Source organism: Raphanus sativus, chromosome 2 (assembly GCF_000801105.2).
Source record: "Raphanus sativus cultivar WK10039 chromosome 2, ASM80110v3, whole genome shotgun sequence".
NCBI lineage: Eukaryota > Viridiplantae > Streptophyta > Magnoliopsida > Brassicales > Brassicaceae > Raphanus > Raphanus sativus.
Window position 1 is genome coordinate 40,301,081 of NC_079512.1, and position 11,570 is coordinate 40,312,650.

Below are 11,570 nucleotides of genomic sequence, written 5' to 3' on the forward strand. Positions count from 1 at the left end.
ATTATTATTAATTATCCGTCAGACCAATGAGATCACGCATTTTAATGTTTCAAACATTCTGACATTCTGGAACATGCCACGCTGGCAAAACAGAGAATGTCCGTTTGCCACGTGGGAGAGATTAAACAAACCGCCCGCTTCACATGCTTGTAAACATCTCTATTTACCAAAGTACCCTCATTACTTCATCTTCTTAAAGACTTCCCCAGTGGTGGCCTTCTTATCTCCAATGATTTATCGACAAGAACCAACGAGAAGGGAGTGAGATCGGGCAGAAGCCATCACGTGGCACTTCTTAGTTGGCTGTTGAGCTATTGTCTTTACGTAGAAGATAAATAAAGCTGGTACCAATATATATACATATCTAACGAAACAAAAAATAAAGCTATGATCTTGTTTTGGTACCAAAATGATTTGATATATTGAGAGCGTAGTTCTAACATATGAAGAATTGTAGTAGAATAATTATACACTTGTTCTTCAGCTTTGTTACAGTTGAGGAACTTTTTGACAAACAAGCAAACACAAAATATGTTTTCAAAGACTTGCTATGATTTTTTTTCTCTAAAAGACTTTGTTATGATACCAGTGGAAACATTCAATATATACAACTATACAAGATAGTGAACGACAGAATGCACACTGCACAATGAGTTATTGCAAACTCAAACGCAGTCAATATACATATATTTTTAAGGACTTATTATATACGAATATATTTCTAGATTTAGCATTGGGTATCTAGATTTTGCTAAAACGTCGGCTAACTTTGCTAAAATGTTCGAGTAAATGAGAGAGTAAATAAGTATTCTGGCAGAAAATTAGGTAGCATCATTTATACCTAGTTTTTATAAAGTGGTAAAAAACTTTTAACTATATCAAGTTAGGGAAGAGGTTCTAAACTAAAGCTACCAAAAATATACAGAAAAACTGATAACAAAGTGAATCAATATGGTCCTGCATTTGGACCTATGCCTAATGCCATTATTTATAATTTCATTAAACTTGTTTCGACATAACTTGTTACGCTTCATCATAATAGTTAACAAAATATATTATTTTCTTAACATCTTAATTTATTGATATTAGGAAGTTGATAAATGATCCGTAAACAGGAATTCATGAATAACAAGGGAATGTATTTAATTTATAAATTAATTAAGTTTCATACTTTTTTCGAAAACTAAGTTTCGTACATTCTTTGAAAATGAAAATTAAATATCAAAAAGTTATTAGAAAAACATAGATAAATATCATGAACACCACAGAAATCCAGATAGAAATAACGTTGCAAACTTTGCTAACAGCTCTTGTAATTTTGAGCGATGGTACTATAAATCACTCGTATTATACATGTCGTTCATTTTATAAAGCATTATATATTTCTAGAAGAAAGAAATAGTTGTATAATGGTTTTTTTGTATTTAGTATGTAAACTAATGAGTTAAAATATTTTATATCAAACGAAAAATAAATATTTTTTTTTTGGTTTTATAAGCTTAAAAGACGTGCCCAACACCAAATGGTTATAAAAGAGTTGATTATGATTGAAAGTTACAGAATGTAGGAGGATAATTATGATTTGATTTTCCATACTTTGATTGGTTTGCCAGAAATTGATCAGTGGCTTTAGGTTCTTATGATTTTTGTTCTTTTTCTTAACGAACTCTAACGTTGACAAGTATGTCCTTCAGTCGAGTTCCATGCACGTGTCAAATTCATATTTGGATTGAAGAATTGTTTTGCTTGTTCCTCTGCACATTTTTCCTCTTTAAGGTTGACGCATGCTTTAAAAAAAAATTCTTAAATCTAAACGCATGCTAACCGCTTTAAAGGTGAGGAGTTATCCTGTTATTCTGTTGCGCTGTTACATTAGACAGAGTTAAATGTCTTTATTTAACAAAAATCGTTCATATAAAATCCTTATAATATACGCCTGTACTTTTTTGTTTTCTTAACAAACATTCTAGCTAGGTATCAAATGTCGCCTAATTAAACTAAATATTAGATTTGGTATGAAACACATAATTACTTTTTAATAAGAGAATTCTCAAAATAAACTACGAGAAGAATATGCATCCTCAATAATATTAATCTGAAGATGAAAATTGGACGAATTCTTAAACCTTTTTATATAATTTTATTTGGGTCAAAACCTTATAATTTAGATATTTTTCTTACAGGTGATTAAGGTGATACTTTCTTTTTGTCCTGTTGTGTCGGCGTCTGCGGTAAAAATAACTACAAGCTACTTTGCAAGTGTAAGAAAAAAGAAAGAAATGTCCACGTAGGACGGTGGTGGGTCGGCCGACGGTCACTAATCAAGCGGCGAAACTAATCATTCTTTAGTTGGTCCCATCGACATTTATCTGAGTTTTTTTGGCCGGTGAATAAACTCCTTACGACAGCTTAAAAAACTTTCCCCTCTCTTGACTATTGTTATAAACACACGCACATATACACTGCATATACATAGAGATATACTGAGATAGCATTCTAGTATATTTAATCAGAGCGTATATAATACATTATACATATGCTTAGTACTAAAAATAAGAGGCTCATAATTTTGTATAAGCATATATATACTCGAACTCATTTGACCCCGTTTCTTCCGAATCGTCATTCATCAATCAACTCATCTGTAATCCACTCATTTGACCACGTTTGCTTCGGATCCAAGGTGATTCGAGGTTCAAGGCCACAAAACATAGAATGAACGACTAGGATTACAATAGTAGCTAGTTTGAACTGTTTAAATGTAACCGAAACCGGTAGATCCGTATATTTATGATCAGAAACAAGTTTTCTTCGCCAAGTAAATGTCTTCATGCAGAACTAAACATTATACTAGAAATTTTGTTTCTAAAAGAAAGAAGGTTGGCGTAACCGGCAAAAGAGAGTTCTAGTGGGATCCACTTAAAATCATCTACGCCTTTGTGAGTTGTAAGTTGTTAGTTGTGACAATAACACTGTCCATATGCTTTGTAAGATCATTCTATGTTTTATGTAAGATCATTTGAGAATAAATCATTGTGTGTTTGTTTTATGCGTCTCGCTGGATCATATATATATCCATTTTGTAGAGTCATCAATTCTAAATTAGATATATTTATATATATGTATATATTGAGAACAATTATATATATGAACTTAAATATGTGTATTAATTATAGGGGTTGACAAACCACTACAATTCGATATATTTTTTATGTTTCATAATAAGTGTCACTCTAAATTTGTGCACATAGATTAATAAATCATTTAATTTTACATTTTTTTTCTATATAAAAACACTATTACCAATACATATACTCATATTTCAATCAATAAAAAAATAAATTGAAAATAAAAATAAATTTTACATTGAAATGTTAAAACGATACTTAGTTTGCAACGAATTTTTTTTCTACAACAACACGTAATATAAAACGGAGGGAATATTATGGATTTAGAACTTCAATATATGTACCTTTGTTGTTTAATTATTATTTTTGGTATATAGACAAATTCAGTTTACCTTTAGATAGTTATCACTTTTTGGATAGTTATCACTGAAATCAAGATAACTAACTACGTTTCATAATCTTAACAAACAAGTCAATATTCTAAACTGCCGTCCGAGAGATCATTTTCTTTCACTTAGCATGTGATAATAATAAAAAAATATCTAGGGCTGATTTTGAGAAAAAAAATTGTACTCGTGAGTGCCGAAAAGTAAGTTTAGGTTTATATTAAGGTCTTGTTCAAAAAAAAGAAGTTTATATAAATGTTCAAAAATGAAGTTTATATATATATATATATATATATATATATATATATCTTATTCTTAGTTGATAGATCGACATGATCACACTCACTATCGAACTAATTAATAGGGACTAGTAAAACATAAACAAATTTTAACTTATCTAGGAATATAAAACAATGCTGAACTTATAGCTGCATAAATTCGATAATCACCAGTCATTTATTTATATCTAACAAAGCTACTTGACTGTATGGATATTAATGAGTATAGATATGCACTCATTAGCAGGTTTTTGAGTGATATTAAGAATAATGAGAAACATAAAGAAAAAAAATTGAAAATAGGATTGTGTTTAGGTATTTACTTGGTGTTGCGTACTTAGAGCACCCTCAACGCTGAAAACCCAATTTGGGTTTTTAATTTTTTTTTTTTTTTAACTTTTCCAACTAAAATAAATAAATAAAATCTCACCAATCGTGGGTCGCCATGTGTCCTGGGACCCACGAACAGTGACCAAAAACCCATAGCCAAAGTCTCTTGTTTGGGGACGATTTGCCTTGGTTTTCTCCCAATTGTGGCCCCTCCCCCTCTAAATACCCTCTAAAAACCTGGGCTGTGGATGCTCTTAGAAGGAAGGGATACAGAGACGTTGTTTTCTATCTGTATACATCTAAGTACAGTTAGGTTTTCAATACTCTGTTATGTGATGAATGTATTTTTCTCAGAGCAATATAAGAAATCGCCGATCAGGGTCTACTTTTTTTTTGGCATCTACACTAAGAAATCATTTTCAATGGAATATCTGAGCATCAACATACATAGATCGCCAAGCCGTAACAATTTATTCACATATACGTGATCAAAGAACAATATATTTTGTATAAGCCATATGTGATTTTTTTTTTGACTAAAAAAGGGTTAAACCGGGTCAATGATGACACAAGCCTAACCCCCGAATGAAAGTACAGCCCACGGATAGACCCTCTCCTGGGCAAATGAGTCGAAAGCAATAACTCATATCCATAACTCATATCCATGTGGCCGGTGGGATTTGAACCCGGATTCACTTTATTGGGTTTCTCAATTGCCATATGTGATTTTTGAACTTGTAAATAGCTATTTCTAATCACACAACAATCTTGAGACTCACTCATTCCTTTTTCCTCCTCCCACTAACATAATGCGTCATACACAGAACGGGCACGCAAATATATATATATATGTATAGTATTCTCATTATGTTATTCTAGAAGTGTAATCCACAAGCATCTTTGCTACATTTCTCATTTTTATCTTTGCAACTTGTTGAAATTCCTTAACAAATTCAAATATATGATTTTTTATCCCACATATGGAGATAGATATATATTATCTTCAATATAAACGATAGATTAAGTCTGAAAATGAAAGCAACTCCTTCATGCAAGCATGAAAGTTTTTGCCTTAATGGTTCATTTAATAAGGAAATGTATTAATTACGGTTCGGCTTATTGTTTTAATCTATAAACACATGATTTCTCTTTTATTAAATCGTATTCGTACCTTAAGATCATCTCAATCTCCGCTCTATATTTTACTCCATTTATAAAATAAATGAAGTATAAAATAGAATAGTAAACATGAAATAAAAGTACTATTTCATTTATAGAGTACTGTTTTTATTTTTTATTAATTACTCCATTTACTCTATACATGGAGTAAAATATAGAGTCGAGATGGAGATGTTCAACAACAAGTTTCCGATAAAACTGGTATGTTTCTTTTGCCAGTGTAAAGATTTTATTAATAGTCTGATGCAAGTATAGCACTGATGATATCAACGACGATTGACACTAGTTACATGATATGCTTATACGACTGGAAATACCCAATAATATACTACATATTGAAATCTTGAAAAATAAGAGACGATGATTGATCATTATATATTATAAGAATGTACTGTAATGTTATGAATGTGAGTAATAATAATAGATGAGAATATAGTAAAAGTGAAAATGTCATTGATGGATTTGACAACAGCAAACACTTCAATGTTCTTTGCAAGCCATTTTAACCAGATGGGTTTTGACATTAGGATGATTAAGCGAATAATAAAAGACGACTAAATCAAATGTACACTGATTTCAAATGATGTGAGGTTAAAAGTTCAGGTTATTATTGGTATATTTAGCTCTTCCCAATTACTAACTTTATCAGAAAAATAAGAAGACATATGTAATTTCATTTGTCCATTTGAAGACAATAGTTTCTGCACAATAATTAACTTTGGGGTTTAGCGATAAAGATGGCCTTAAGCTCCATTTGTTGTCTTCTAATTATCATCACATTTGTTTTTCCTTCTTGGGGCACGTCTTGAAGTTTGATAGCCTTGCCCGTGTGTTTTAAGATGAGTCTCTCTTACTCTCATTTCCTGAGTCTCTCTTACTCTCATTCCCTTGATCTACAGTTGGTGTTTCTTCAACTGTATGCATGCCCCACTGAAATAAACACAAACACCACACAACGGTTTGTTATTTGTCGACTTTTGGCTTTGGTTTCTGCACAATAGTGGGCCCCTCCCCTCTTAAAAACGCAGCAAGAAGACTTTTCTACTGCCTAGATAAAAAAACCCTAATATAATCAGGTTGTTCTTTTTATTTTATTTATGGGTTTATTTCTTTTTATAAAAGTGTAACCAAATTTGTAGATTTTTTTTGATAAATCCTATCGCTGATGCGGTCGGCTCCAGGAAGAACACATTTAGTGTTGTAGAGTGAACTGAATACCACACAATTTGCAGATTTTTTCAGAAGCAAAAATGTTGAAGCAAGTATAGCACTGAAACTGAGGAACCGTAAAGGATTATATATACGTTGGTGAAGGAGAAATAACATTGGCTGAAATATAAACGTGTGGGTGAATACTGTTTTAAACTTTTTACATTTTCCAAGTGAAATGCAAATCGTAATATTCTGTAATTGGTATTAGTCCATTAGAATATGAGTACATGGAATCTACAGAGCCTCATTAGTTATACACTTGGCAATATTTTGATTGATTAGTTAATCTGTGATTACGCAACGTAATGGCCAGCTAAATTTTTGAATGAAGACCTAAGATTCGACCCAGTTTTGGGCCCATTAATCCTACCACAACCCAATAGGGCTCGCTCGTCAGTGACTTGGGGTTTCAAATTTTAGAAGAGGCTTTTGATTTGTAGGAACCATGCAGATCAAAGCCCATTGAAAATCATAGTGAATTAACGGTGGACTTCTTTGACTCAGTTTATGACCGTTCAGATAATTAAAACCAATTTTTATTGTAAAATCAATTTATTTGGTTTAAACTAATCGTAAGAAATTTTGAAAAAAGAAGCATATATGACAGTTTATTTCAAGTATTGTTAGTTAACTACTTCAAACGATTGGGTGATATTGTATATACGAATTCAACTCAAAGGACGTATAATTGAATTTTGAAAATTAAGAGAGCCCTTTAGCTTCTGTTTTAGTTGAAACAAAGGTCCACATGAACTTGGACAGTAGACTTTTTCCACGTGCAAGACTGACCGCAACAGAGTCAAATAATGCCAGGGTGTACGAAACTGTAAGCACGTGACGGCATCAGTGGCTCAACGGTCATATTCAGTATCAGCAAACTATTGGCACGTGACAAAGAACAGGCCCCACCCCACCAATCTTCCTGCTCTCTTGTCTCCTTCTCATTTCTCAATCTTATCACCCCACAAATCGAGTATTACAGCGCTGTTTAAATCAAATTTAAAAATCAGCCGCGCATTAATGATTTGTTTTCCCTAAACACTACTATAATTATTGGTTAAATGATGTTTTCGTTTTCCATTTTTGTTAATAATCATTAATCACCCAAAGTCCCAAACCAAACACTCTTTGGCGCGAAAACATAACTTCGGCTGAAGAGGGTCCCACGTGCTTAAAATCCGGGTGCTGTAATTACGTTGACCAAACACAAAAGTGATCTATTCAAAATCTCTACTGGGGCCATGCAATACCGAAAACAACAAACAAAGACATTAAAAAGCTCCAGAGACCGACAAATAATGTAATAATAATGCTGAATTTTTAAAATATTAATAGTTCTTGTTTTTTTTTTCTTACTAAGAATTTAAATCAGGAAAGAAAATAAATAAAAAAGCGGTTAGGCCGGTGAAGGTTGATCGGCGGAGGAAGTAACGTCAGGACCAACACGACAGCCTTCTAACATGAACACAATATCAGACATTGTTGGTCGGTCAAGAGGATCCGTCGCCGTACAAAGAAGTCCGACTTTGATACCTAACAAGAACTCTTCCCATTCTGATGACTCCGGGTCTAGCTCGAGCAGACCTGGCTCGAGCAGCTCTGTGACTTGGCCTCTCTGTAGCTGTTTCTTCACCCATTTCACTATATCCTCGTCTTGTGTGAACATCACCGGTCTCTTCCCGGTTAGGATCTCGAGTAGGACAATGCCGAAGCTGTAGATATCGGACTCTCTTGTGATTTCTCCGGATGATGTAGCTTCTGGAGAAACGTAGCCTAACGTCCCGATGGTGGCTGATGTCACCGCTGTTCTTGACGGGGATCGAACCGTGAGACGATCAAGCCCGAAGTCGGATAAATGAGCTTCAAAGTCAGCGTCGAATAGAACATTCTGTGGCTTTATATCACCATGAACCTATTTAATGTAACTTACGTTAGAAAATATATATAGAGTTAAAATAAATAAATAAATAAACGAACGTTAGATGTTTTTGTTACCATGTTGGACTGATGTAAGAAACCGAGTCCACGAGCGATCCCAAGAGCTATAAGGTGACGCATCGGCCAGTTCAGGACATGGCCATCTTGGTGAGAAGCTTCTTGGAGGAGAGTAGATAAGTTTCCGTTAGGCATGTAGTCATACACCAAGAGCCTCAGATCCGGTGGACCGGCGTAGTAGCCTCTAAGGACAGTGATGTTCCGGTGCTTGACTTTACCGAGAACCTCAGCTTCTTTTTTAAACAAGTTCTCGTTCAAGAGAGAGCCGTTAGGTAAGCGGCGTACAGAGAGAACCATACCGTCGTTGTAATTAGCTTTGAACAGCAAACCGTATTTGGTTCTGCTGAGAACGTTCTCTTCGTCGAACTGTCGCGTCGCTTCTATTGTCTCGGCTAGAGTGATCTTGTTGTTGAACATCACTAGCTTCGGCTCTCCGTTCTCCGTGCTCGACCGGCTCGTGCTGCTGCGTACTCTGCTCCCCGCGCTTGTTCTACCGGGACTCCGTTTCTTCTCTCCCGTTGACGACTGTTGTTTCAGCTTCTTTCTCCATTTCAGGAGAGTGTAGATGTAGAAGCAGCAGAAGAGCGTTAAAAGGCACGCGCCTATCGCAGCCGTTAATATCATCAGAATCATTTTCCTCCTCTTCTTCCTTGCGTCCGCGCATTTTCTGTTCAGCGGCTTGCCGCATAGCTCTGCGTTACCTGAAAACTCTGATGGGTTGGTGAAGGTAGAGGATAAAGAAGATGGAATCTCTCCTTTGAGATTATTGCTCGAGACATTGAAGTACACCAAGTTACTGGCAACAAGAGGTGGAATCTCCCCGGTTAAGTTGTTAACAGAGAGATCAAGCCTCGACAAATTCGACAACGCAGAGAAAGATGCAGGTATGACTCCCGAGAGATGATTGTGGTCAAGTGACAGCGACTGGAGAGACGAGCTCACTGGTGAGATTTCACCTGACAGGTTGTTCCGACCCAAGTCCAGCACTTTCAAACGAGAAAGTCTCGAGAGATCAGCTGGAACATGACCCGTTATCCGGTTTGATCTTAACTCGAGAACCTCGAGAGCAGAGCAGTTTCCAACTTCAGGTGGGACAGAACCGGAGATGCGATTATCCGACAGCGAGAGAGACACCAACAACCGAAGAAACCCGAAAGTCTGCGGTATCTGACCAGAGAACGAGTTCGAGCTAAGGTTCACGTACCGTAAACTCACCAAGCTGCTAAACCCTTCGGGGACAACACCAGAGAAGTTATTCTCCTGCAACGCAATCACTTGCAAGTTGGGTAAACCGGAAAGCTCAACCGGAACCTCACCAGACATATTCTGTTTGCTTAAATCAATAGACGTTAGCTTAAACAGATTCCCCACACTAGCTGGTATCTCACCAGAGAACTCATTCCCACTTAAATTCAAGAAACTAAGGTTACTTAAGTTGCTGATGCTAACCGGAACCGAACCGGAAAACCGGTTCCCGCTCAGATCCAGCTCAGATAAGTTCGTAAAAGCCATCAACTCCACCGGAAAGCTCCCGTTCAAGCTGTTATCCCCTAAGTTTAACCGATCAAGCTGCTCCAAGTTCACCATAGACGAAGGAACATAACCAGAGAAGCCATTTCTGCCTAACGACAAGACCTTTAAAGCCTTCATGTACCCTAGAAACTCCGGAACCTGACCGGTTAACCGGTTCCCTTCCAAATCAAGAACCCCCAACGAGCTGCATTGCTTAACCTCAACCGGAATCTCACCCGTGAGTGAGTTATTAGCCAACTTGAGATCTTCTAACAATTTCAAGCCACCAATCTCCGCCGGAATCTCGCCGGAAAACAAGTTTCCAGAAACATCGAGTTTCGTTAAGGAAACAATGCTCGTCAACCACATCGGGAAACGGCCGGAGATTCGATTCTCCCGGAGATCCAAGACTTGTAAACCGGTCCTACGACAGTTAACCGTCTCGGGCCTAACCACGTCGGAGAAAGCGTTGAACCCTAACTGAACGACCCTAAGCGACGAGTTGCAGAAGAGAGAGAACGGTACAGTACCGGAGAGACCGTTGTTGTTCAAAGCGATGACCTCGAGGTTAGGAAGAGCGCCGAACGCGGCGGGAATCACGCCGCCGATAGCGTTCTCCGACGCGCTCAAGTGCACAATGGAGGAGCAGTTCGACAACGCGGAAGGTAACGTCCCTTGCAAGAGATTAAAGTCTAGCCAGAGATACTGTAGGCTCTGAAGCTTCCCGAGGCTCGCGGGGATCTCGCCCTGTTAAGAGATATAAAATAAAGATTATCCCACATCGGAGATAAGAAATAGAGTTAAGTAGTATATAAAGAAGTTGTGTTAATCTACTTACGTCTAATTGATTGTACGAGAGATTGAGAAGCTGGAGCTGAGTCAGGTTCGCGAGTCCACTCGGTACAGTGCCGGAGAAGACGTTGGAGGAAAGGTCAAGGAACTTGAGACTCGTCGGGAAAGGAGCGGAGATCTCTCCGGAGAGACGGTTCCCGGAGACGTTGAAGACTTCTAGCTCGGTGAGATTCTTCATCCCCGGGGGGAGTTTTCCGGTGAGGGAGTTGTACTGGAGGAAGACGGCGAGTAGGCGCGTGCAGAAGGCGAGAGAAGGAGGGATGGTTCCGTTGAAGGAGTTGGACCGGAGGCTGAGCTTACGCAGCATTCCGAGGTCGGAGATGCGGTCGGAGATTCGTCCGGAGAGCTGGAGGCGGGGGAGACGGATCTCCGTGACGCGGCGGTTCGTGCAGAAGACGCCGCGCCAGTCGCATGGAGCGGAGGGAGTCGAGGGGTCCCATGAGGTTAACGCGCCGAGTGGGTCGTGGAGGTTGAGCTTAAACGCGGTGAGTGCGTCGATCTCGGGGTGAGTATCGTCGGCGCGTGAGAGTAACACAAGGAGAAGGAAGAGTAAGGATCTCTTCATGGTAGAGAGATCCGTTTGTGATGGAACGAAACGCAGACACTAGGAGGATGAAGATGGTGAGAGAAGAAGTGTCGCCATGAGTGTGTTGGAGAGAGTAAAGTTCAAGTCTTTAAAAGAAGAAAGGGTTGCAAAC

General features: G+C 37.6%; 1 protein-coding gene across 1 annotated transcript; it reads right to left on the reverse strand.

Annotated features, from left to right (window-relative positions):
- Positions 1–7,798: 7,798 nt before the first annotated feature.
- LOC108842145 (probable LRR receptor-like serine/threonine-protein kinase At4g36180) lies at positions 7,799–11,560 on the reverse strand. Its single transcript, XM_018614970.2, has 3 exons — positions 10,859–11,560; positions 8,509–10,767; positions 7,799–8,425 (listed from the first exon to the last, which is right to left on the reverse strand). Exons 1-3 carry the CDS (start codon positions 11,435–11,437, stop codon positions 7,910–7,912), a joined length of 3,354 nt encoding a protein of 1,117 aa, XP_018470472.2. The 5' UTR covers positions 11,438–11,560; the 3' UTR covers positions 7,799–7,909.
- Positions 11,561–11,570: the final 10 nt, after the last annotated feature.